The sequence below is a fragment of the Sebastes umbrosus genome, chromosome 8 (assembly GCF_015220745.1).
Source record: "Sebastes umbrosus isolate fSebUmb1 chromosome 8, fSebUmb1.pri, whole genome shotgun sequence".
Classification (NCBI taxonomy): domain Eukaryota; kingdom Metazoa; phylum Chordata; class Actinopteri; order Perciformes; family Sebastidae; genus Sebastes; species Sebastes umbrosus.
This window is the reverse complement of record NC_051276.1, coordinates 2,779,633-2,804,299: the sequence shown is the minus strand read 5'-3', so window position 1 is coordinate 2,804,299 and position 24,667 is coordinate 2,779,633. Positions and strand designations below refer to the sequence as shown.

The 24,667-nt window shown below is 42.0% G+C and overlaps 1 protein-coding gene across 1 annotated transcript; it reads left to right on the top strand.

The window, feature by feature from the left end:
- The first annotated feature begins 1,949 nt into the window (after positions 1-1,949).
- On the top strand, positions 1,950-23,754 carry man1b1b (mannosidase, alpha, class 1B, member 1b). The gene is given in 18 exon segments (XM_037778372.1): positions 1,950-2,249; positions 3,149-3,268; positions 6,373-6,472; positions 6,752-6,876; positions 8,687-8,710; positions 8,712-8,821; positions 8,913-8,944; positions 9,281-9,330; positions 9,332-9,371; positions 9,374-9,460; positions 9,693-9,841; positions 11,048-11,236; positions 12,521-12,577; positions 12,579-12,712; positions 17,164-17,284; positions 18,984-19,178; positions 19,497-19,628; positions 22,973-23,754. Coding segments are annotated over 17 exon segments (1,857 nt in total). The 5' UTR covers positions 1,950-2,249; positions 3,149-3,163; the 3' UTR covers positions 23,180-23,754.
- Positions 23,755-24,667: the final 913 nt, after the last annotated feature.

Here is a 24,667-nt window from a genome sequence, read left to right as displayed (position 1 = left end):
AGGAACCTTTTAGTTCCTTGAAAAGTAAATTTAGTTCCAGGGACTAAAAGTCCCAGGAACTTTTGATGGAAACCCAGCTATTGACAGGAAATAGTTCAACTAATTTTCCATAGTCCCTATCGCTGTTTTTTACTTGATGAGTTGTGTACAGTGTCAGTCCCTTGTACTAATTTTTCATGAAAATAAGCTCAGCTCAGGGAAGAGTCCGCCAATCAGAAGACGCCAGATTGTGGACTTTTCTCATGTGACAGTGTGCACTATTCTTTGGTTCCTTTTCAGTCAAGAGTTTTTTATCCTACACACCTGTCAATGAGACTATTTAAACCTATATTTTAAATGTAACTATTGTAAATACATCATGTGGCTGTTGTAGATATTTTTTATTTAGTTTATTTGTCATTGCCTGTAGTCTACGTATAGTGCATGCATCCCCGTCATGAGCTGTTTCCTGTTCCTGAGTTTCTAATTGTTTTTAAGGTTCTTAATTTATGTTGTGCTGATCCCAGGTTTGTTCTTTGATTCTCAACATTTCACTGATGCTGCGCATAAATTACAGATGCATGAATTTTTTTTTTGGGGTGCAACGCAGAACATGAAAACACAACAATAACATATTATCACCTTATAAAGCTGTTATGGGGAAGTAAACAGTTGCATATTGCAACATTAGCATTCATTTGGAGTGGTGTTTGTGTCCACCTGATGAATGTAAGTCCAATATTCACTCTCCTTTTAACTCTGTTTTGATTTCCACCAACTCCTGAGAAAAATATCTGACTGCTAAATGCATCACTATGTTCACCAGCTAGTCTCTAACTGTGTTTGCCTGCTGTTTGGTGCTGGAAAGGTAGTGAATAGTAAGTTTATCAGAGCTTTTTGCTGAAAACAGTTGCCTGCTGCCTGAAAATGGGGTCCATGGGAGCAGAGTTGCGGGTTTGACATACAAAACGTTGTGCTAAAAGAGGCTGAATAGGTCCGTAGAGCTGAGGGGAACTGCAGTCTGGTGATAATTATCTGTGGCTTTTGTCAGTATTAGCGACTCCTCATTTCACATGTAGTCATTTGATCCCTTGTTAATATAAAAACATGTATTAGTGCAGCTGTAACCGGTAAATGAAAGGATTTTGCTGTTTTAGTTGTATATGGTCCTGCATGGCTCAGTCGGTATCCTGCAGACTTGGAGGGTGTATTATCCCCAAGCTACGCATACTTCAACTGTATCTTACTGTAAGTTACATTCGATACTGTATGGTGCTTCATCAATTAAATTTTGATTAAACAGATTTTGTTGCATATTTTTTCATTCGGGAACTGAGCTTAGTATTACATTACATTAATTTAACTGACGCTTTTATCCAAAGTGAGTTAATCTACAATAAGTGCATTCAACCATGTTAATACAACCCCAAAATTGCAAGAATCGTGCAAGTACATCAACTTCAAATATGCAGAATTGCTTCAAGTGCTACATTTAGAAACAATAAGATATAGAAAAAAAGTAATATATTATTATTATTATTATTATTATTTTATGGGCCAAGGTGCAGACTGAACATATGGGTTTTCAGTTTGTGACTGAATATGTGTGAATTTCTGCAATAGTTATAGTTGATAATGTAAATATGTATAACCCACTATTGCTTTGTTTACAATAAATAACAACAGTTACATCAATATTAGTAGTCATTGTACTGATAACGATTTGTTTGAAATATTGACGCATTCATTATTATTTGTGGGAATATTATTACAAGTGGCATGTGTCATAATATGTGAACCTGAAGAATTCATAGCGCTGTGATAACATGATAACATTTATTTAACATAATCTAATAAACATTATGGGAACAATGCTGACAGCTTGAGAATGACTCAAAAAGAAGGGCGTGTTTTTAATTCATTTCTACTACTACTACTAGTACAAACTGGTGTTTACGATATTTTGAGGAAGTCCATGAAGGCAGCACGGGTGCACCTGAATCCCACTGTTGTTGAATGTTGACAGTTAGCAGCATCACATCCAGCATCACGTGCTCAGCTACAAGTAGAGAACATTTAGCGGGTTTTATCTCACATCTGTGTAACAGTTATAACACGAGGACTAGCGTGATAGTACCGGTGATGTGTTTATACATCGATGGTTTATACATGCAGAGACCCCCGAGGCTGTTTGATTAACGTGGAGCTAACGGCGACCCTCCCGGTGCTGGATCAGATCTATCTAACTTTAACGCTGGGTATTAAAAAAGGTAACGTAAAGCCTGTTATATATTGTACGCTTTACTGTACGCCCATTAAATCTTCGCAAAGCACGTGTTGTTTCTTTGTAATAATGTCCCTGCTGTACTTACAAAGTGCTCCACTGTTTAACATGGTATCTGTTGTGGTAGGCCTCAAGCCAAGCCTCGGTCCACAGTTGGGCTGTGAATCCGCCAAAACATCACTGCGTGCCAGTGACGTGTAGGCAAAGTAGCCGCTACAGCAGGGCTAACGTTACAGCGGGGTTTAGCTACCTGTTGTGTGAAAGGTAAAATAACGTTAGCATGTAGTTACAGTAAATGATGTATTAATACCTCCTGCAAAGTTCTATCGACTGGATGAGCTATGTAACTATTATATACATCAGTTTATATCTGGCTGGTTAATATGTATCAGCCTGTTGATCAACTATTGGCGGTGTATGGTGTCGTTTGCAGATGGATGACAGCTATATAGTGTGCTGTGCTAACCACCAATATTTATGTTGACATTCCCCCGGACCGAGCATTATATATATATATATATATATATATATATATATATATATATATATATATATATATATATATTAGTTATATTGCTCAGAATCAGGTGTGCTGTGAATTTATGTTACAGCAACTTCTGTCAGCGTGGAAACCTCTAAGTGAGGTTTTCTCTGCAAAGAAAACGCCAAATGGGTGTAAAGTGAGTTAAAGTGGTGTTAAACTCTCATCTTCCTGTCTGACTATATTGTGTTAATTTTTTATCATATCACAACCACACCTATATTTACTGGCTGCATCTTGCCCTCCTAGCTTGCTTAGATCTGGGATGATATCCCCACACCTGCCTCCTCCATCCAGCTCTCCTCTCACTCACACTGCTCTTTAATGCATCTCTCTTTTTCCAGGGCTGGGTTACAGACATGCACCCACCATCTCGAAAGGACTATATATCTATAAGCTTTGCTGGACAAGGAAGCGAAGGTTACAATAACAGCAAGCAGTGGAGGAGGCAGTCCTGCTGGAGGGTGAGTGAGTCTCTCAATGAGCTGCTCTAAAGGGCATTTCTCCATCTCCTTCTCCTCTTCATGTGCTCTTGGTTTCCCGCCCTGCTGAGACCAAATAAGGACACCACTCTTGTTCCCCTCTTTTGCCAGTGCTGGATTTATTTGCTGATATTTGCCAACATATCTGTGGAAAAGGATATTATGGATCTAAAGAGTGCATATTTGTCTTTTCTGTGCTGTAATGTAGAGTTGAGTGCTTCTGATGAAACTTTCAGAGTTTACTTACTATCAACTCTGAAGGCCGGGTTTTACTAAAAAAGAAGTGGCAATGCATACAACAGCTTAACAATTATTGTTAATGAGCCGGCTTTAATTCCAATTTGGAGTTTATGTTTATTTGTCATTCCACCTATTAAAGAAATAGAAGAAATTAAATATTGCATTTTTGAGATATTCAAAAAGTTATCCTTTGAACAAAAGCTTTAGAGAAGTGGGACGGGGAAGCCACACATGACAGAACTGTAAATGACTTCTTGCCCATTTGGGTTAACTTCTATTGGCAACAGTTGCTATTTGGTATACTTGCTGTGACACAGCAATGTTGGGTTTGTGGATGATCCATACAGCTCTGTACAAGAAAGAAGTCGCCTGGATATAACTTCAGTTCTATGACTGTGTAAGCTGTTGCAACCTACATACTTTACTAATGTTACATGCAACCTCCATACCTTTATTATGTACGTTCTAAAAATGTAGAAATAATGAATTTCTGAAAGCAGGTAAAGTGTTCTTCCCAGAATTACTGACTGTACTTGTGGTACCAATTCAAAATGATGCATTTAGCAACTTATTTTACATCTTGTATACTATACTGTATGATTCTGTACTTATCTCACTTGTTTAGCAGCCAAGTTAAGAGGTGGAATGATGTTATGTGCTATAACAGAGTGTGATAGTGCAAGGGAGGGCGTTGCTCAATTCTTTAAGGAAAGGCCAGTGTCAGGTGTGAATAGGGAGACAAAGCTACAGTGTCAGCACAGCAATTTGACTCTTCAGAATGTGGGGACACTACGTCTAAATTTGAATGTTGGCGTATTATGTGACCACACTGCCAGGAGGCTTAGCAGGGCTTCAACAATGTTCGTGGTGGTGTGTGGTGGAACTGGGCTCTGATAGAGGCCGACGGCTGAACAGCCGCCACCAGTCACGCAGGGACGTACATCACTGTATTGCATGGAGGCTCCATACACAAAGTCAAGGTAGAGGGGGGAAAAAAAAAGTAATCTCTCGAATATATATAACGCTACACTATCAACTCTTTGTACCCAGATACAAGACAGGCAGGCTGGGAGGAAAATAAATCATTCACTGTTACTTTAACTTGCTTACTGTACCAATTTAGCGTTCTTTTTTCCAAATAATCCAGCCACGCAACCATCCATTTATGAAATGAAATCGCACACTTTAGGATCCTTCTTATCCCGGTTTTATGCCCCAACATTAATGGTTTGCAAGAGTGGCATTTAACAATGTACGAGATGCGCAACAGAAGTAATCCTGGCCAGTCATAAGTCGCAGAACAGTGCTTGCCCATTGCAAATGAATAGAAAATTTCCCAATGATCTAATCCATCAAATCACACAAATCATATTCTCTTACTAATTTTTAAATTCAGAGTGACAAAAAATGATTTATTAAAAACGGCGAATGCAAAAGTTGCCGACTAGGCTGCTGCAGAAGTAAAGAAGAAATCGGCCGATTAATCGGTCGACTTCTAGTTCAAATGGCACAAGGCGTAACTTTTAAAAATCAAAGAAGTAGGGCTGTACCGACTGTCATTTATTTTTTTTACATTCAAAGCTTCCGGTGGTGAAAATGCAAAAGATCTCTCTAGATCTAGGTTATTTGTAGGTTATTTGGAGCAGAGCCAGTGCTTATAGTGTGTGTTTGTACGAGGGAAGTGAGTGGTGAAACGAGAGAGAGAGAGCGGCGGTGACGGGAGCGAGTAACGTTATCGACTCTGGCCTAAGCCGGGCCACTGTAGAAACATGGCGGTGCAACATGGCGGACTCCGTGGAGAAGACTCCGCTCCCTATCTAGCTAGAAACGGCTCATTCTAAGGGAGCGAAAACACAACGATTCTTATTTTCAAGTGATTATACACTAAATAAAACATATCTATTAATATTATATTCCATTTCTGCCAGTAGATCCCCCCCCAATTGTTACACAAATGTCAAATGTCTGGTCAGTCATATTTTATGATGTCATCGCCTTAAAGGGACTATTTTTAACTTTCAGAATTGCTTGTTAAAAGCGACACCTGTGGCCTTGAAATCAACGAAAGTCAGCGTCGAGCTCGCGCTTGCTCGCTCTAAATAGACATGAACGAGCATCACTCAAAACAGTGAGGCGACACACGTCAACTAAAAGCACAATATCACTCTATATTTCAGCTGCTTGGCAGTAATGTTAGCTGACCAGACGAAGGTCTCTCCATGAATCACTGCTGATCCTAGTGTTGGCTTTTCCTGCCTCAGCGCAGGCTAAGGCAGCGGGACTCCTCAACGAGTTACGTTATCGCCTCCCGACCGCAGCCGGCACCCGTTCGGTAACGAGACGATAACGTAACTCGTTGAGGAGTCCCGTCACTTCACAAGACACGGGAAACCTCTGTTGGTCTGGAGGAGCTGCAGCAGTTATTTCTGCACAAACGTCCACTGTACATTCACTAGATATTCTCAGAGCTAAACTAACTCCTCTGCAGTGTGGAGTGAGCGCGTGTTCACATCTAGAGGTGGAGTGAGTACGCGAGAACGCGCGCGCTGTCTGAGTGAAGGCAGGCAGAGGCCACAAGCGAGCGCGCGTATGCGAGCCGACCCGGTACATTTATACGCTTAAAAAGTTACAAACAGTCCCTTTTAAAAGAAATGCACAAAAATAGATTTTTTGTTATTGTGGTTATATAAACGGTTATATTTATGGTGCTGTTAGATCAGATTGAGTGATGTGACCTGTTAGCTGCTTGTTTGGTCCAGAAATAGCCTGCACAATTAAACAATAGGAATTCTCCAGGAGCTGGATAGAAGTTGTTCTCCATCTTTCTCTCTGCTGTGTGCCTACAGAAATGGAAGCAGCTGTCCAGGCTGCAGCGGAGCCTTATCCTCGTCCTTCTGTTCATTTGTGGAATTGCTTCCTATCCTGCTGTTACTGAACATCTCAGAGGTAAGGCTCTTATACATTAAACATCTGCCATGATATCCTATGAGTCTGAGCCATTGGCATGCTCTCAGAGCCTCTTCGGAGCTGGAATTGTTGAATGTCAACAGAATAGAATAGTGTTTTAGCTCTGTTAAAGGTGCATATTGATCATTCATCAGTTTGACAGGGGCTCCTGTGGGGTTCTAACCTGTGACCTTCAGTAATCATTAGACCAGCCTACCATCCTTGAACTATGTTACTGCACCACTGTAATACTTTCATACTGTTTGTCTGTGTGTTGAGGCCTTACAGATGGAGACCAAGAAACAGTGACGGACAGTAACAGCATCCTGAGGCCCGTCATCCCCATTGTGCTGCCTGAGCCTGTCAAACAGGAGCAACTACCACTGCCAGAAGACACCTCCCAGGTTTCTATATCTCTGCTTATGTTCTTTGTCGGGTAACACAGGGGTTTTAAAGAGATTGGAGCGCTTAACATTTTTGGAAAATGTGGATAAATTATCCTTTTGCTGATGTTTTTTTTACAGAAGCCCTTTATTATTATTATTATTATTATTATTATTATGATGATCCATTTTCTATGTCTGATCTAAAATGTTTTCTCTCTGACTTTAGAGTCTCTTTATGACTTAAGAACAGGTGAAAAAAAGGTTTTGCCAGAATAACTCCGTAAGTTCCTTCATTTTTTTTTCATCTGTGAAAACCGATGAGGTCTGAGACAAGGACAGAGACAACAACTCGCCGTGTGTTTGTGTGTGCAACGTGATCTCACAGAAATATGTGAATGGTGTGATGTGATGTGAAGTGATGGTTGTGGTGGTGGCACGGAATGTGTTAAAATTACGTGCCGCCACTACTGCTGGTGTGTATGTGTGTTTGTAACATGATTCAATACTTTTTCATATCCATCTAAACATCATAATAAATGTATAGCTGTTAGGGGCCCAGGCAGTTGCCTAACAGTAAAGTCTGGTCCTGGTGTTTTTTCCTGTGAACCAGAGCGTATTTCACCAGTGTTTCTGACCGTGAGTAGCTGCGACTTGGGTGTGTGATGCAACTACAGTATGTAATGGCCGTTGTATTGCTCAGAACCCAAGGAAGCGCAGTGTCAAGGGTGTTTGTTGTTGTTTTTATGAGCGGTTCTCTAGAAAGCTGCAAGCAGCAACACCACAAGCCAAGCATTGAGCCTGTTCTGCACAGGCATGTTTTCAATGGGCACTGCACTAGTAGGATAAAATGATGAAGGGATGACATTTTGGACAGATGTGGATGTAAACTGCAACTTGATTGGTTGATGGAATTCTAGTTTTCACTTGGCAAAACAATTTTTCCCACCTGTTTTACAGATTAAAAAAAAGAAATAGAAGAAACTTAGAAAGATTATTCTGGCTACTACTCTACTCTTATTATTTAACAAATTCAAGCTGTAACCACTTTTTCCTTATTGTTATCTCACTTGGATGTTTATGCAGTGCTTACTCTTTTTAAGTTAAAAATCTGGGGCGGATCTTTGAGAGAAATGTGACCTATGATATCTAAATACGGTTAATGGGAGGGATGGTAAACGGCAAGTAAATGACAACGTCAGTAGAGGAAAGGAAGCTATATATACATCGATCAGTTATTTTGAATATCAGGTAACCTCAAAGTGCTTTATAGCAGTTTTATCAGGGGCACTTAAAAATGCTAAAATGGTAAGGCTTTGTGGAAATCATCATTCATTTTGCTAGAGCTCAGTTTAATGTGGTTAGGTTAGTAGTGACGTGACTGGTCACACATTGCTTTGCTACCGTGCTGGTACTTCTGCCTGTATCTCCAAACTGGGGGCGTGCCGACCGCCATCTACTGTAGCTAATACACTGACTATGGATAAGTACCTCATACAACCCAACCTCAAACAATCCAAACTAAGCTGAGAAGCCAATCAGAGGGATTTCTCTCACCAAAGGGCTCCACTGCCGATTCAACATGCTGAATCGGCCAAAAAGCCACAGAGACAGGCGGACTAGTGCCAACGGTGCACTGCAAAAACTAGGGCAACATATGCTCACCGACGGCTGGGCACCGTCGGTCTAGTTTATCAGTTTCCTTTATAGAGACCACTGATCAAACTATTTAGAACGAATAGTCGGCCGATAACGTTTGGTGACCGTTCGTTTGGAGCACCCTTAATTTAAATGGTTAAAAAAAATTGTTTAATGTTGCCCATTTGTCAAGAGGAAATTATCCAAGAAGAGAGGACCCGCCCATCCTTCATAATCGTCTTCAGAAGAAGGGAAACGCTTCCAAGAATGTGGTTGAGGACAAGGCAGCTGACAACAAGAAAGAAGGGGAGGAGGAGGGAGTTATCAGGTGAGACTTGGATTGTGATCACAACTAAAGTTCATTTTGTTTACATACAGTATTTGTATTATTTATTTCTTAATCCTCTGGCGACTTTCAGCTGGCATGGGGCAGTGAACCAGGCCACAGAAGGCACCAAGGATGGGGAAAACAAGGAGAATTCACCTACCGACCTAAGAAGCCAAATCAACAAATGAGTCAGGTATCTGCTGTTTAGATTCACCACTTTCTGTGTTGATTATGAATCAATAGTTTTCATTGAGTATGTTCAACAAAATCAAAACAATTGCATCACAGTTTTTTAGAAGAGATGACCGTGTTTGAGTGTGACCATGAAATCTAATATCCACTTTAGAGTATGATCATAACTTAAAAATAGGTGCAACACTTCAGACACTTGTTTCTGAATCGCTCTGTGGACTTGGATGGGATAATAACTTGGCATCTTGTGTGTATTGTGTGTTTCAGAGGCTAGCAGGCTGGAGGCGGTGCAGGGAGCTTTCAGACATGCATGGAAGGGGTTATAAAGACTTTGCTTGGGGCCACGATGAGCTCAGGCCCTCTCAAAGTCCTACAGCGAGTGGTTCGGCCTGGGTTTGACGCTTATCGATTCCCTGGATACCATGTGGATCATGGGGCTTAAAGAAGGTAGACTGACCTTCATGCCTTCCAACTTTGAACTTTTACCCTTTTGACAGGGTCATTGCTGTAAAATAAGTGTTTTCAAATAAACCACCCAACCACCCAATAATCTTTTGAGTATCAAATAATCACCACCTGAATCCTTGAAAGGTTGAAAAGGCAAAAATGAAGCATTTGAATACTGATCTGGAGGTTGATTGTATTTATTCTCAAAATCTTGTATCATTTTATATTATAGAATTTGAAGAAGCGAAGACGTGGGTGGCCACAGAGCTCACATTCAACAAGAATGTAGATGTTAACCTATTTGAAAGCACCATCCGCATCCTGGGAGGCCTACTGAGTACCTACCATCTGACTGGAGACACCCTGTTCCTAGACAAAGCTGTGAGTCAACACACATTTCAAAAACTGCAAGCATATCTCAAGTGCACTAAAGAATGCAGATAGCAGCACCTTCTCCATGTATTTCAACTGCCAGTAGTTGCGCAGACAGATCCAAATGGGAGATTGTTTTGAGCATCCCGTTCATCTCCGAGTCCTCACCACCAACTGTAGATGTTACAAATAGAAAGAAATTCAACATTCAGATCCAAGCTGTGAAACGCAAGGGCTGATACTTTAACTTTAGTGAGAAACAACTAATTCTAAACTTTACACAGACATAAATATGTAAGCATCTGAAGTGCTTCCAACAGTTTCTAATCCTTAATGTACAGATCCATTCATCAAAAAGAATTCAATCAGTCTGTTTTAGCTTACAGAGTTAACACTAATCTTTTCTTTTTAGAGATTGTGTTGCATTTAGAAAAATCAGTGTGTCATTGCCAAACACCTGCAGTATTTACAACCACACCTGTGCTATTTATTCTCATAAACCCAGTTGCTTCCTGTCTCAGCTTTGAATACCTGTTGTTTCTGACTTTACTGAAGTGGATACAAGTGTTGGAGGTTAAGTGTAGAGTGAGTTTTTGTTACTCATTTCACTACCATTGCTAAAAAAACGGCATACTTTAACTAATCTCCTGTTGTGCTTTCAAGGTATTATAGCATATTAGCCTCCAAATTGGACCGGGGAGCATGCGCTGTAAAATGTAGTGTGTAGAGGATTGGTCTTATTTGTTTACTGAAATTTTGACAATGTCTAAAAATTAATGAAATTATTTTTTTATATAGAAATAAATACTTAGGGCTGCAACAAACTTTTATTTTCATTATCAATTAATCTGCTGTTTATTTTCCTGATTAATAGTTGGTATATGAAAAGCCCAAGGTGACGTCTTCAAATAGGTTGTTTTGTATTCGAGTATGTACTGTAGAGTATTTGAGGTGTTTGTGCTTGAAAAATGATTTGAATGATTTTGAACACTTTTATGGACCAGTAGATTAATTGACTAATTGTTTCAGTTGTAGAAATGCTACATATACTGTAGCACCTTTGCAATCAGAGCCCAGTAATGCCATACCAATATCAGTTTAATCCTACAAACCTTCACTTGAGCAAACTATGTACACAAGGCAGTCAGTCATGGTCGACACTTTTATTGTTCAGCTGCAAATGCCAGCATGTAATCTGCATTCATTCCTCTGCAGAAAGACATCGGCTCCAGGCTGATGCCAGCCTTCAACACCCCGTCCAAGATCCCCTACTCCGATGTGAACATCGGGAAAGGCACAGCCCACCCTCCTCGCTGGACCTCAGATAGCACCGTGGCCGAGGTTACAAGCATCCAGCTGGAGTTCAGAGAGCTCAGCCGCCTCACCCAGGAACCACAGTACCAGGTAGCTGACCAAGTAATACAACAGGCTGATCCAGGGTCTGCCCAGAAAGAGTGGCACTTAAGCTTAGCTCGCCATTTATAATAATACTGACACAACTTGGCCGGAGCAGATTTCTCATTTTACAGCTAAACAGTACACTATAAGATGTTTCTGAAAACATTTGAGGAGAGAAATAGGCATTACAGTAACAGAACCGTAATCTTGAGTTTCGCGAGCAGTGATTGACAGATGCTGTAGAGATTCCTCAGCTCTGATTGGTTGTTTTCCTTCGGGGAACGTCGAGATCTTGCAAATGCCGTTAGGAGCACTAGGAGGACACAGAGGAACATGATTTTTTTTCAGATTATCTGTCTCATGCACCACTGTCAGGATATAGTGATTTATAGAAATAACTTTTCATCATATTTGCTCAAAGTTACCGACTGCAGCTTAAAGATGAAAGCACAACTGTGACGAGATGAATTACAGCTGAAGCTGACAAAGTACCAATGGGCCAAGTGCAGCCAAGCTAACAAGCTGAGAGTCTAAGATGGACAGAAATGGACAGTTTTTAGAGGATTAATGCTTTCAATGTAAGAAACAACATAGTTTTTTCTCTGGCGCCACACTAAAGCTAAAGTGTTTTACAGCTTTGTTTTAGCTCCCTCTGTGGTAAGGATCTAAGAGTAGCTAAATTGTCTCACCGTTGTGTCATCCATCCAGTTTTACTGGGTTTGATACCAGCTGCTGCTTTCGTTGCCTTGCAGCAGCCATCTTTCTTTGGTTCATCTGTCCCATCGGACTGTGGCTAGCTGTCAACTACAGATTAGTAACTTTGTGGGTCACAAGAGATGGGCCACATTCAAACCCAAGAACTCTTGTTAACATTGTACGTGCCTTAGACCACAGAGGCGCAAGGAGTTCCCTTAAAAGCAAGTTTTGAGAAGAAATGGAAAAAAACACACTGAATCTGAATCTTGTCTGGAGGGGAACTTTAAAAACATCTTAAAATACATTTAAAAAGATTCCCTGATGCCTCGGTGCGGTGGGGAGGCAACTTGGGCCCGGTGGGCCGCAGGGCTTACAATACACTGGCGGAAACCCTGATACAGCATCTCACTATCAGTTTAATAGAAAGAGGAGTGTTTGTACGTTTGACCGTATTGAAAATCATACGTCGGGGATTTCTAAATACCCTATTATATCGTAATACCTTGATACCGCCCAAGCCTACTAAGAAGTTATTTTTGAGTCACATTAATCCCCGCAGCTTAATTCACCTGACCTCTGACCTTGGTTTTCCAGGATGCTGTGGCTGAGGTTATGAATCAGGTTCACAAGCTGGACGGCAAGCTGGATGGTCCTCGTGCCCATGTTCATCAACACAAACAGCGGACAGTTCACCCATCAAGGCATCTACACACTGGGAGCCAGAGCAGACAGCTACTATGAATACCTGCTGAAGCAGTGGATCCAGGGAGGCAAGAAGGAGGACCAGTGAGTCAGACTAAAGATACTCACTATTCACTTTCACATGAATGAATGGGACCATTTGAAATGTTATATCTTAAAGGGGCCATATCAGTGTTTTTGTACAATTAGCCTAGTAAATCTTGTGTGCCTACAACTTACATTACTGACAACCAAGTCCCAATTGGAGCAGTCATTTTTAAGTTTTCCTGCCTTACAGGGGCCCATGGGATTCAGTTTACTTTACTTTAGTAGCTATCAAAATGAACTTGCAGAGACTTGAAACTAGTTTATCATAGCTAATGCGTCATCATGAGACACTTGTCCCCACTGCTTTTCATTAAACTTGCTTAATTTTAGAGTTTTCATTAGAGATGCACCAATATGGAATTTAAGGGCCGATAACGATAACAGATTGTCGTGGCTGATTATTACCATAACCGATAATACTAATCTTACGAATACAAAAATGTGAAGAGGAAAATAGTATATATATTTTTAGACTGACAAGTTTATTGGCTGGACCGCAGCAAAGCGTGTGGTTAGCAATACAAGGATTCACGGATCATTTCTTGTCATTCTGCAACACAGGGTTGCACAGCAAAATGCAGTTATAGCCTAGTCCATTTATGATACACATGGAAAAACAGTAGTGCATTCGCGTACTGCATTTTTGAATTTGCATCAGGAGGAATGTAAACATCATCAACAAAATTCTCTGGGCAAATAATATGGCCGGCATCTTAACAATAAAAATTCGACATCAGGGAAACATTGTCCATCAACTTTGATTACGTTTGAGCACCAAGCATCAGCCACCTCCCCTCGTCCCACCGGCGTCCCACCGGCGTCCCACCGGCGTCCCACCGGAGTCCTACGATCCGCCCGTTAAGTGCAGATTGACCCGGGATGCCACGATGGAGACAGGTCTCTGTAAAGATGTGGGCACAATAGTCTCCGATCACTCGTTGATGAGTTATGCCTAGTTCACACTACGCAACATTACCCCTGATTTTTCGCTCACCGACAGTTTTTGGAGCTCCCCGACAAAAGCCCCAGATCAGAGGCAAATCGACATTGGCTCGCCGCTCGCACATTGGTGCTCAAGCATCATGTGTGAGCTGCTCAAAGACGCGAGTCGAGATGCTCGCCGATACCTCGCAGACACATTCCAAATATCTAACATGCTAAATATCTGGACCTGTCGGGGACTCTGGCCACGAGCCACAGCCAATGAGAGCGCGAGACATGGTTGAGGGGAAACCTGGGGGAGGAGGGGTTGCATGTAACAACAGGAACTTACTCTATGTGCTGCATTTGCAACACAGAGCAAAAAAGTTGTATTTGCATCTAGAGGAAATAAAATGTTAAGGAAACCGGTGGAAACAGGCTACTTTGTAAACACGTGCCGCCAACAACAACATCCGCAATGTGTCTTGTGTATAGTATCACATCATTTATCGTGTCTTTCTCACGTGTATTTTCGTGACACAACGTAGTTCGTTGACCTCATCGGGGATTCTTCCTGGTGAAAGATCTTGTAGTGTGTGACCTCCTATCTCCGGTCAGTCATGTAGTGTGAAAACTACAACGACTTAAAGTGGTTAGGAGATGCCATGGGCATTGATCGCCTCAAGGCCCGCTGCACTTTATCCCCGCGATTCCTTCTCTGGTGTTGATGAGCCCATCTCTGTCATATGCCATAACGTGCTACAGTAACAAAGGCGAAAAGACAACAAATTAAAACAAAAATGTAGCGAAGTTCATGGGAGCTACCTGCCCCCGCAACTACATCCGCCGCTGTTGCCATAAAAGGGAAGTAAGTCTGCAAAGTAGTGATGCTTTTCACTGCAGAAAAACTGATGTAGCGTATCAGTTTGAACCATGGATCAATCAGAACACCAGCCTGGAACCAACAGACTGCATCTGCTGGTGGAGGAGTTGTAAACACATGCCAAACTATGCAACTCAGTGAATGTGTGACGAGACGTCCTGATTGCTGCTCTCCCTTGTCAGTACAGAGTACATGGTAAAGGTGATGAAGTTGTTCATCCCTCCTAGCTAGAATGTTTTGGTGCTTCATGGAGCAGAGTCTGTCCAACCAAACAGACAGATACTATACCAGACACTATACCTCTGCTGTGGAAAGTAGTCCCAGGATAAAAGATGAGTTAAATCATAATTACAATGAGTTAAAGATGTGGACTTGTGTTTTGGCGGATGAAGCACTTAATTCTGAGGTGGGTGTATCACCTTTACATTTTATTTTGAAAATGTAAACAATTTACAACACAATATTTCAAAAAACTAAAATATGGCTGCATGCTGTGGGAAATGACTTACAAGCAGATAGTTCTTTAGTTTAAAGCTTCTTAAACTTCAAGCACTAGCCCACTTCTTATCTCCATCTTGTCATGTAGTGGCGGTACTGACTCACTAATTCTCCAGGATTAAATGATATGTCATTTGTCTGGGATTTTAGCAAAGCCCCAGGGTGAAGTAAACAGCTATATCAGGATGCTGTACCACGCTGCTATAACAGACAGTCCTACCACTTGATCTTCTCAGTTCATCTTCCCGTGGGATGGGTAACTTATCACGTTGACGCAGATCTGTCTAAGAGTGCCTGAGCTCTACTCTGTTAGGTATTAGCCTCCTACATCACCAGCAAAACAGAAGTCAGCTCAACATTAGTGAGGCATCAGTCAGATACAGTGGATCGGTTCTGATACTGACCTAATTAAATGGATCTGATATCAGCCAGTTATGACCTATTCACATTAAATTATGAATTTGTAGCATAATATGTGTTGATTATGTATGCTGTCTTGCTATCAGCCCATAAACATGGCAAAAATTGCTCTATGCCCAGCTTTCCTAAGCTGGGCATACACACTGTATGATTTTTAGCCTGTTTCTGGCCCGAATTTTGAGCCTCACAACTCATTTTAGAGTCGGACCGAATTTCAGCTTCGGCAATTTTGCTACACAGCCTGCCAGCGCTATATGGATGCTGCATAACAACACTACAAACTTTTCTTCACTTCCTGGAGTCATCAAGCACGAGCGAGTAGCCTACAGGAACAGCAACACTCAAATTTTGTACGTTTTTGACTAATACTAACTTTACCGCCGGCAAAATACCTCCACTCATTAAATCCATGCTCTACTTTATAACAGCAGTGGTTATGTCAATGCAAGCGAATTAATACGCCTATTTGAAAATGACCTTCCGCTAAGTGTATTTCACCGTGTGTTTTTTTTTCCGTGAACCAGAGTGTTTGTGTTTCTGACCGTGAGTAGCCGTGACTTGGGTGTGTGACGCAACTATGTCAAGGCAGGTGTATTGCTCAGGACACGAAGAAGTGCAGTTGAAGTTGTTTGTATGAGTGGTTTTCAATAAAGCTGCAATCAGCAAAAAAAACACAGGCCAAGCACTCAGCCTGATTCAGCCCGTTCTGAATATGAATTTTATTTTCAAACACTATATCAACACTATATATTTTCAAACACTATATCAACACTACAATCATATGTAGAGATGGAAGTGCTTTTTTCTCTTTTGTCAGCACTGGCAGCATTTGGTTACTTTGGCTTTCAGTAGGACTGATGAGAGATTAAACTGGAACAACAATTCCCTCCAGACTCTAAGCAGCGCTTGAGGGTATAAACTGAGATTAAGCAGCTTTCAATGTCTCAATTATCTGTTGGAAGTGTGTTTTTGTGTCACTTCTGGTTTTGACCTACATTACTTGGCATGTACATTGGATTCTAATGGTAGTCAATAGAGGATTTCATAATGCACTCATTCTTAAGGGAATATATTTGAATGTCAATTTTCAGGCACTGAATATTACTTGAAAAAAAAATCTGCTGCATATCTGTTGTGGGGAAAAAAAATCTTTATTGTATATTACATAGGAAAGTGTCATCCTCATTGGCTGTGAATGCTGGATGCATTCGCAACCTATGTTCTCCTCAATCTTTATTTTTTTGCCTCCGCGCCAGCCGTGGCTGAATGCATTAGGTTTTCGGGTTGTCCATCCGTCTGTCCCTCAGTCCGCTCGCTTTGTGTATGTGTTAGAGAGAGAGAGAGGGAGAGAGAGGGAGAGAGAGGGAGAGAGAGAGAGAGAGAGAGAGGGAGAGAGAGGGAGAGAGGGAGAGAGAGAGAGAGAGGGAGAGAGAGGGAGAGAGAGAGAGGGCCCAATTTGGCTGTCGGAGGAGACTACCAACGTTGATCTACGATACTCCTGGCGACTGAAGGGGGCTTTTGTCATGAAAAAAACCCCAAAACAAACTAAAATCCATTTATTTGGTTTTTCTAAATGTTATTCTATATGACAATACAGGCATGTGCAGAATAGTTATTAAGGAAAAGGCAGGGCAGGACTCAAACATATCATGCTCGATGACGGAATAATTCAAATTTTGGAACCACAACGTGGTTGAAATGTCATTCACTGTCTGTGTGTTTTTAGGCTCTTGGAGGACTATCTGCAGGCAATAGAGGGTGTAAAGAAGAACCTGTTGCAGAAGTCTTCACCTAATGGCCTCACCTTTGTTGGAGAGGTCTCACATGGACAGTTCAGCCCTAAAATGGTCAGTAATATTCAAAACCATCCTCAAGGTTCTTTTGCTGGTCTGTACTTACACATATATATAGTGTATATATTGTATGTGTATATATATATATATATATATATACACACACACACATACTTCGGATCAAAAATGTATAATTAATTTGCGATCAATCGCGATTAACTTTGGACAATCATGCAATTAATCGCGATTACAATTTGTAATCAATTGACAGCCCTACTTCTGAGCTAAGTTTAGTTTAAGTGTAAATTGCTAATTTCAATTTTGTCCTTCATCTACAGTGAGAGATGTAGGAGATGAAGATTATTGATCAACTCGGAAGCTGCAGAGATGAAACTAAACTGGGAAAAAAAGCCTGTTTGGACATGGTTTCCAACATGGTTGGAAAGCCTGTTTATTTACCTTCACAATGATGCCCAACTTGTAAGGATCATGCATTTGTGGGATGAGCAGCACAGCTGATTATGTGGGGGAGCGCCCAAGAAAAATGTGCCAAAATTCTCTGTCAAATGGTAAACAGTGTATTCTCATAAGGCCACCAGGAATCCTGCAATGACTGCCCTTCACCATCAGACCCATTTGCGCTGGTGTCGACAACACAGACAATGGAACCTGAACATGTGGGGGAATGTCATGTTCAGTGATGAGTCCAGGTTCTGTCTGCCAAAGTTGGACGGCAGGTCAAAGTATGGAGACGACGCGGAGAACGCTATGCTGATTGTTGCACCGATGGAGTAACAGCTTTTGGTGGGGGCAGTGTCATGGTGTGGGGGGGGCATCTCCCTCACTGGCAAAACAAGGCTTGTCATCATTGAAGGCCATCTCAATGCAGGGAGATATCGGGATGAGATTCTGCAGCCAGTGGCGATCCCATATCTCCACAATCTGGGACCTAACTTCATCCTCCAAGATGACAACGCTCGCCCCCACAGAGCCAGGGTTATCACAGACTACCTCCACAATGTGGGAGTAGAGAGACTGGAACGGCCTGCCAAGAGTCCACACCTCAACCCAATTCAACACTTGTAGGATCAGCTTGGGCGTGCTGTACGTGTTAAAGTAACCAACACAACCTCGTTGGCTGACCTGCAACGAATCCTGGTTGAGGAATGGAACGCCATCCCACAGCAACGTGTGACCAGGTTGGTGACCAGCATGAGGAGGAGGTGCCAGGCTGTTGTGGCTGCGTATGGATCTTCCACCGCTACTGAGGCTCCTGACGGTGTATTAAATGAATAAAGTGTAAAATAGCCAATATGTCTTGTTTGTTTCTTGTTACTGATAGAGAGTTCAATCATCCAATCCACCAAACAACTCAAAACAAGAGTCAATACCAACAGGAGAATACACTGTTTACCATTGACGGAGCATTTTGGCAAATTTTTCCTGTGCACTACCCACATAATCAGCTGTGCTGCTCATCCCACAAATGCATGATCCTTATAAGTTGCCATCATTGTGAAGGTAAATAAACAGGCTTTCCAACCATGTAAAATACAATGCCAGTTAGCATTGTAAAAACAGAGAAATAATCCACCAAACACAAGTTTCTGAACTTTTTTTTCCCAGTTTATATTGAAGTTAATCGTCATTAATTTAAATAGTAATAATTCAAGTCAATATGGGAGACCGGAATGTATCTGTTATTACGACTGTCTGTTAACTCTCTTCTCGTGTACACTGTTTTTTTTTACAGGACCATCTAGTGTGTTTTCTGCCGGGTACTCTGGCTCTCGGTGCCCACAACGGCCTGCCTGCTGATCACATGGATCTGGCCAAACAGCTGATGGAGACCTGCTACCAGATGTATATCCAGATGGAAACAGGCCTCAGCCCAGAGATCGTCCACTTCAACATGCATCAGGGCAGTAACCGAGACATCGACGTTAAGGTAGGTAGAGAGGCAGTTGTCCAGCAGTGGATACAGACCGTGTCCGGTCCTAGTTATGCAGTAGTGTCCTTTGCAATCTCAGAATCTTGTACCTACAAACTCATTTTGTGTAATTTTGGATAAGGGCATTGCTTAAATGCCTGGGGAAGAAGGCAAATGTGACCCAAACTTCCCACAAATCACATAGATGAGGATGTTAAGGAAAATGTTCTACAGTAGAAATGCAGGAAATCCGTAAAAATTGTAACGGTAAACAATCCTACAAAGATGGCTCTTAATGTACTGTTTGTGTCACCTTCGTATTCCCTGTGACGATAGCTTGCAGACAGGCACAACCTCCTGCGACCAGAAACGGTGGAGAGTCTCTTCTACCTGTACAGGTTCACCAAGGACCCCAAGTACCAGGACTGGGGCTCGGAGATTCTCCAAAACTTTAACAAGTACACCAAGGTCAGTAAAATGTAGGCCGTCTACACTGATCTGTCTCGATCACATTAAGTAAGGATCAATATCTTAGCTGGGTTTTTATAGGACAAAATAATATCTGCTGTCTGGGGACCCCCCTCACATCAGGTTTGGTAACAACTGTTGTCTTTAATTTATATTACACAGTAGGGCTGCACAATTAATCGAATATTAATCGCGATCACGGTTTTGGCTTCCTACATTCCCCCACAAACATGATATGAGGCGATATTGATGTTTAAAATGCTCCGCTCACAGAAAACTCTGCAGCATAAATCATGCGCTTCCTAAACCAACAGCTAGAGCTGCACCGTCAATCAGCAGCCGATCGAAACCGGACAGTTTTCAACAGTCTCATAAATACGATTTTTTTTTTTGCCGGTCATCCACACATATGCAGCCGCCACATGATGGTTTTATGTTGGCACACAGCAGCACTGTCAGTAATGTCACACACACACACACACACATGTTGTCGGTGTGGAAGTTCTTCAGTGTGAGTGAGGAAGACATGAAGCTGCAATTTGATCAACTAGGAGTCCAAAATAAGCCGCGGAGGAACAACTTTAAAACATTTGGAACAACTAACTTAATCAGACACTTATTATATTGTAATTTATTCACATGATGCTGCTCAGAGAAGGAGTGACCGACAGCACGGAGCTAAAGAGCTCTGTTAACGGAGGTTCAATTGAGTTACATTATAGTGCGTTCAAGTGCTACACAGTACTAATGAGGCAATGGTAAACTACAACGCTATCATGATGTGTTCAGATGTCATCTTTTGTAAATGTACTTTTTGGTGAGAAACTTGAATAAATCCAGTTGTTAGGAGATGTTTTCACAACAATATGATATAGAGAATCATCACCCGTTTAACTTCCTAACACTAGCTCTAAGCAGTTTATAAAATACAATTAGAGCTATCAATGCCAATTCATTAAATCAATTTCTTTTTTTAATCAAAGCAAATATTTAAATAAAAATACAAAAATGTATTTTCTAATCATTTGAATTGTGTGTTTTTATGCAAATAACCACTATAGATGACAATAATCTAATCAAACCTAATCTAATCTATAGATAATCATGATCTCAATATTGATCGAAATAATCGGGATTATCCTTTTGGCCATAATTGCGCAGCCGTATCACACAGTCACATTCAGCTTGCCTTGCATGGCAGCTGGATTCTTGTGATATCATGAGATCACACGAAAACCCCCATCTTGTCAGGCTTCAACTAATGCGTTTGGACTTGACTGCTTTTTTATAAAGCGCCTTTCTAGTTTTCCGACCACTCAAAGACACAAACACACATTCATACACTGATGGCAGAGGCTGCCATGCAAGGTGCCAACCTGCCCATCAGCATCTAATCTAAGATTACTCAATCACCCACCGATGGCACAGCCTTCAGGAGCAGTTTGGGGTTAAGTATCCTGCCCAGTCTGCATACTTCGACATGCAGACTGGAGGAGCCGAGCAATCAAACCGCTGATCTTCTGATTACCTGAAGTGTGGTGGGTGGGAAAAAAAATTCATACATATAGCAGCTAAAACTGATTAATCATTGCAGAGTGGGTTCGCTTCAGGAACAGAAACGCTGTGATGGCGCCCATGTAAATCAATTGAGCTGTTCACATAGCACGCGGCGCGCCACGGAGCTCCGCAGCCGGCTCGTGATCCTCTAGTTTTGGCGACTGGTCTATTTTTTTCTGCATGCCGCGAACAAATCTGGCAAGAAAACACACTGATAATCTACTATAAACGACGTATGCATCCCACGAACACCTTTGACTTCCCTCCCCTCTCCCTGCTGTTCTCCCAGAGTTTTAATTTGTCCGATTCCCTCCCAGTCCCCCCCCCAATCACATTTCTAAATCCATCCATTATATTTATTAGATATAGCCTAGTGTCACTGCTGTTTGTGATCGTGGGTTTTAAATTACGTACTTATTCCACATATTTGTCTAAACAGAGTGAGAGAGAGGAACACAAACACACACACACACACACACACACACACACAAACACAAAAACAGACAGAGAGTGAGAGATAAACAGCAGAGGAGCAGAATCGCTTGTTGACCCGCACAGAGAAATATGCTTCTGATGTGAACAGCGAGGCTTCAGCTCGCACGACAATTAACAATTAATTAAGTTCCCGATGTGAACCCGCCGTAAGTCTGTAAGAAAAAGGAATATAATTTGCAGCACTGTTGAAAACTGTTTAAGAACTCCTCTCTCTCTAATGTAATTCCTCACAAATATCCTTCCCTCTTCAAGAATGTGTAATAGGGATGCTCATTTTGAAAAATGTTCTTAACCGATAACCGACCCTCGTTAACCGATTATTAACCGTTAACCGTCAAGATTTGTCCCTCACAAGCAGCAGCGTACCAGCTGCAGGAGCACAACAGATATTGGTTGACGGGAGTCTCCAGTTCAGCGTCCGGGAGCGTTAACTTAGCAGCTACGATGCTGCGTTCACTGTCTCCAGTTCAGCGTCCGGGAGCGTTAACTTAGCAGCTACGATGCTGCGTGTAGTGTCGCAGACATGCAGCCACTTTCCCAGTAAAAGTCTCCACCGCACATTTAGTTTAGTTTAGCAGGTTATCAGCTGTGTGTCTGCCCGGCGGAACTTTAGCGAGTGACCAACAAACAGTGTGTGTGTTTGTGCTACGTTAGCAGCTCTAGCATTGCCGGAGGCTTCGTGCTCGCCACCGCACACGTAGTCTGCGTAACTTTAGCGAGTTTCCAACAGACCGTGTGTGTGTGTTGGCGGTGAGTGTGAGGTTGTTGGTGGCGTTCTAGCTGTGATCGTAGGTGTAGCAGTGTGTGTACAGTTTATTTGTTGGTGAATAAATGCTACGAAACTACAACTCCTCCGCTCCACTCAAGCGAGCCAGAAACCAGAGCCGATTTCCTGTATCCTGCAACTCCGGCTCCGCCTCTTAAGGTGGGCTGTTAAGGGTGGATCAGCTTTTCTCCTTAAAGTGACGAGCCGCTCCTCTGAGCCGCTCAGCTTTTGAGATAATTATTAACATTTCTTTTAACCGTTTTAACCGATAGCGTTAATCGGTTAAAATGCTTAATGTCGGTTAACGGTTAAACGGTTCATTATGGACATCCCTACTGTGTAATTTATTTAAAGGCAGTTTATTCCAATCACTTTATCTGCGGCTGTTCCCATTTCCATCGTCAGTGTCCGTAGACAAACACTAATGGTGATTAGGGTTAGGTTCAGTAAATAACCCCTTTGATGTTCTAAAACACAGTAAATGGATTGTGTGAATATGGACTAATCCCTGTGTGTTCCTCCTCAGGTTTCCTCCGGTGGCTACACCTCCATCAATAACGTGCGTGACCCGGACTATGTAAGCCCCCGAGACAAGATGGAGAGCTTCTTCCTGGGAGAAACCCTGAAATATCTGTACCTGCTCTTCTCAGACGATCCCGACCTCATCAGCCTCGACCAGTATGTGTTCAACACTGAAGCTCACCCTCTGCCTATATGGCCCTCCACTGTGTGACACACACACACACCAACACACAGGAATTCACACGGCAGATAAAACTGCACGTATAAACACAAAACAACATCTCAGGGTTGGTCCAACACCAAGAGAATTCCTTCGTCTTTTGTCTCTGTGACTGAATGTTGTCAGAAACAACCCTGAACACAGACCACAGATGGAAAAAGGCTCCTTTTTACCGATTGATTCAATTGTTCGCTATGTGCTAATAGCCACGGAAAAAAATGACAAGAGCCTGATTCAGTTCAGTGGCCTTGTTTATTTATTTGAGTGGTCCTTTTTGTTGCATGGACTTCTGGTAGTGGTAGAGTTTATGCTGGAGAAGCAGAGGAAGGTTTCTGTCCTCCTGACCAGCATTCAAGAAAAACCTGATTGTGACTTGAATCAAAGATGTCTTAATCACATGTTGAGGGGATGAGGAGTTGGACGGGTTGGACTGATACGGGGGTTTGAAAGCTGATACTGATACTTTCGTTTTGAAGCTGCTCATAGCTTATGCTTACAGCTGTGCACATCCTATTTCTAACAAAAATGACCATTTTGTGTCAGAAAAAATAACTCTTTTTTTTGTATGCCTGCATTGCATCCTTATTACAATGAAAAGGTTTCTTTAACAGTTTTCAAGCCATTGTGAAACTAAGCCAGTATCTGCAGTGGTGGTCTGACCCCAGTGCTGGGAGTGACAACAGGCTGGTTGCCTTCGTAGCGAAACGTTCCCTGATAGCAGCCAGTAGCTGTCTGAACTGAAAGCAAACCCTGCCTCCTGCACCTCCAACCTGACCACTCTGCTGACGGGTTTGTAACACGGGTGTGACTCTTAACAGACGGGCCACACAGGCCGCCTGAGCAGCACGTGACAGCTACCTCACTGAACTGCTGCGTCTCTCACGCGTGTGGCGTCCACACCGGCAGCGTTTCTGCTGCTGCTGTCAGCCGTTTCTTTCTACATAAAGTTTGCCTTTCATAACGGCCATTTCATTTCATTATAAATGTCATTTTTATTAATTTTAGACAGAAAAAAAGGTTAAGACGATTGTGCTCATTTGTAAATAATAGTAATAATCCACAATTATAAGCCGGTACTCTATGAATTTATGGAGCCCTGTGAGTCCCTGCATTTTCCACAACACGGTCCTACAATTATTTCAGAAAAAAAGCTTTGTCTTAAAAAAATGAAGGAATTCTGTCCTTTTATTTTGAAATGGAAGTGCTGAGTTAAAAGTTAAAATATGAACTTTTTTCATGTCTGTGACATATTCTACAGATGTAGTAATGTTGCTGGTAAGATGCCAATATACTGTCAAAAGATCATTTTCACTGTCTCTTTGCTGTGAACCGCTCGCCACGCGGAAAAAAATAGGCAAGACCTCGAATATCTAGAAGATATCTAGCCACGCATTCGACCCGAGCCTAAGCCACGCTGCTCACGCGGGCAGCGGGGCTGCTCTAACCGGTTTACATGGATGGCGAAATAAAAAAAACAAC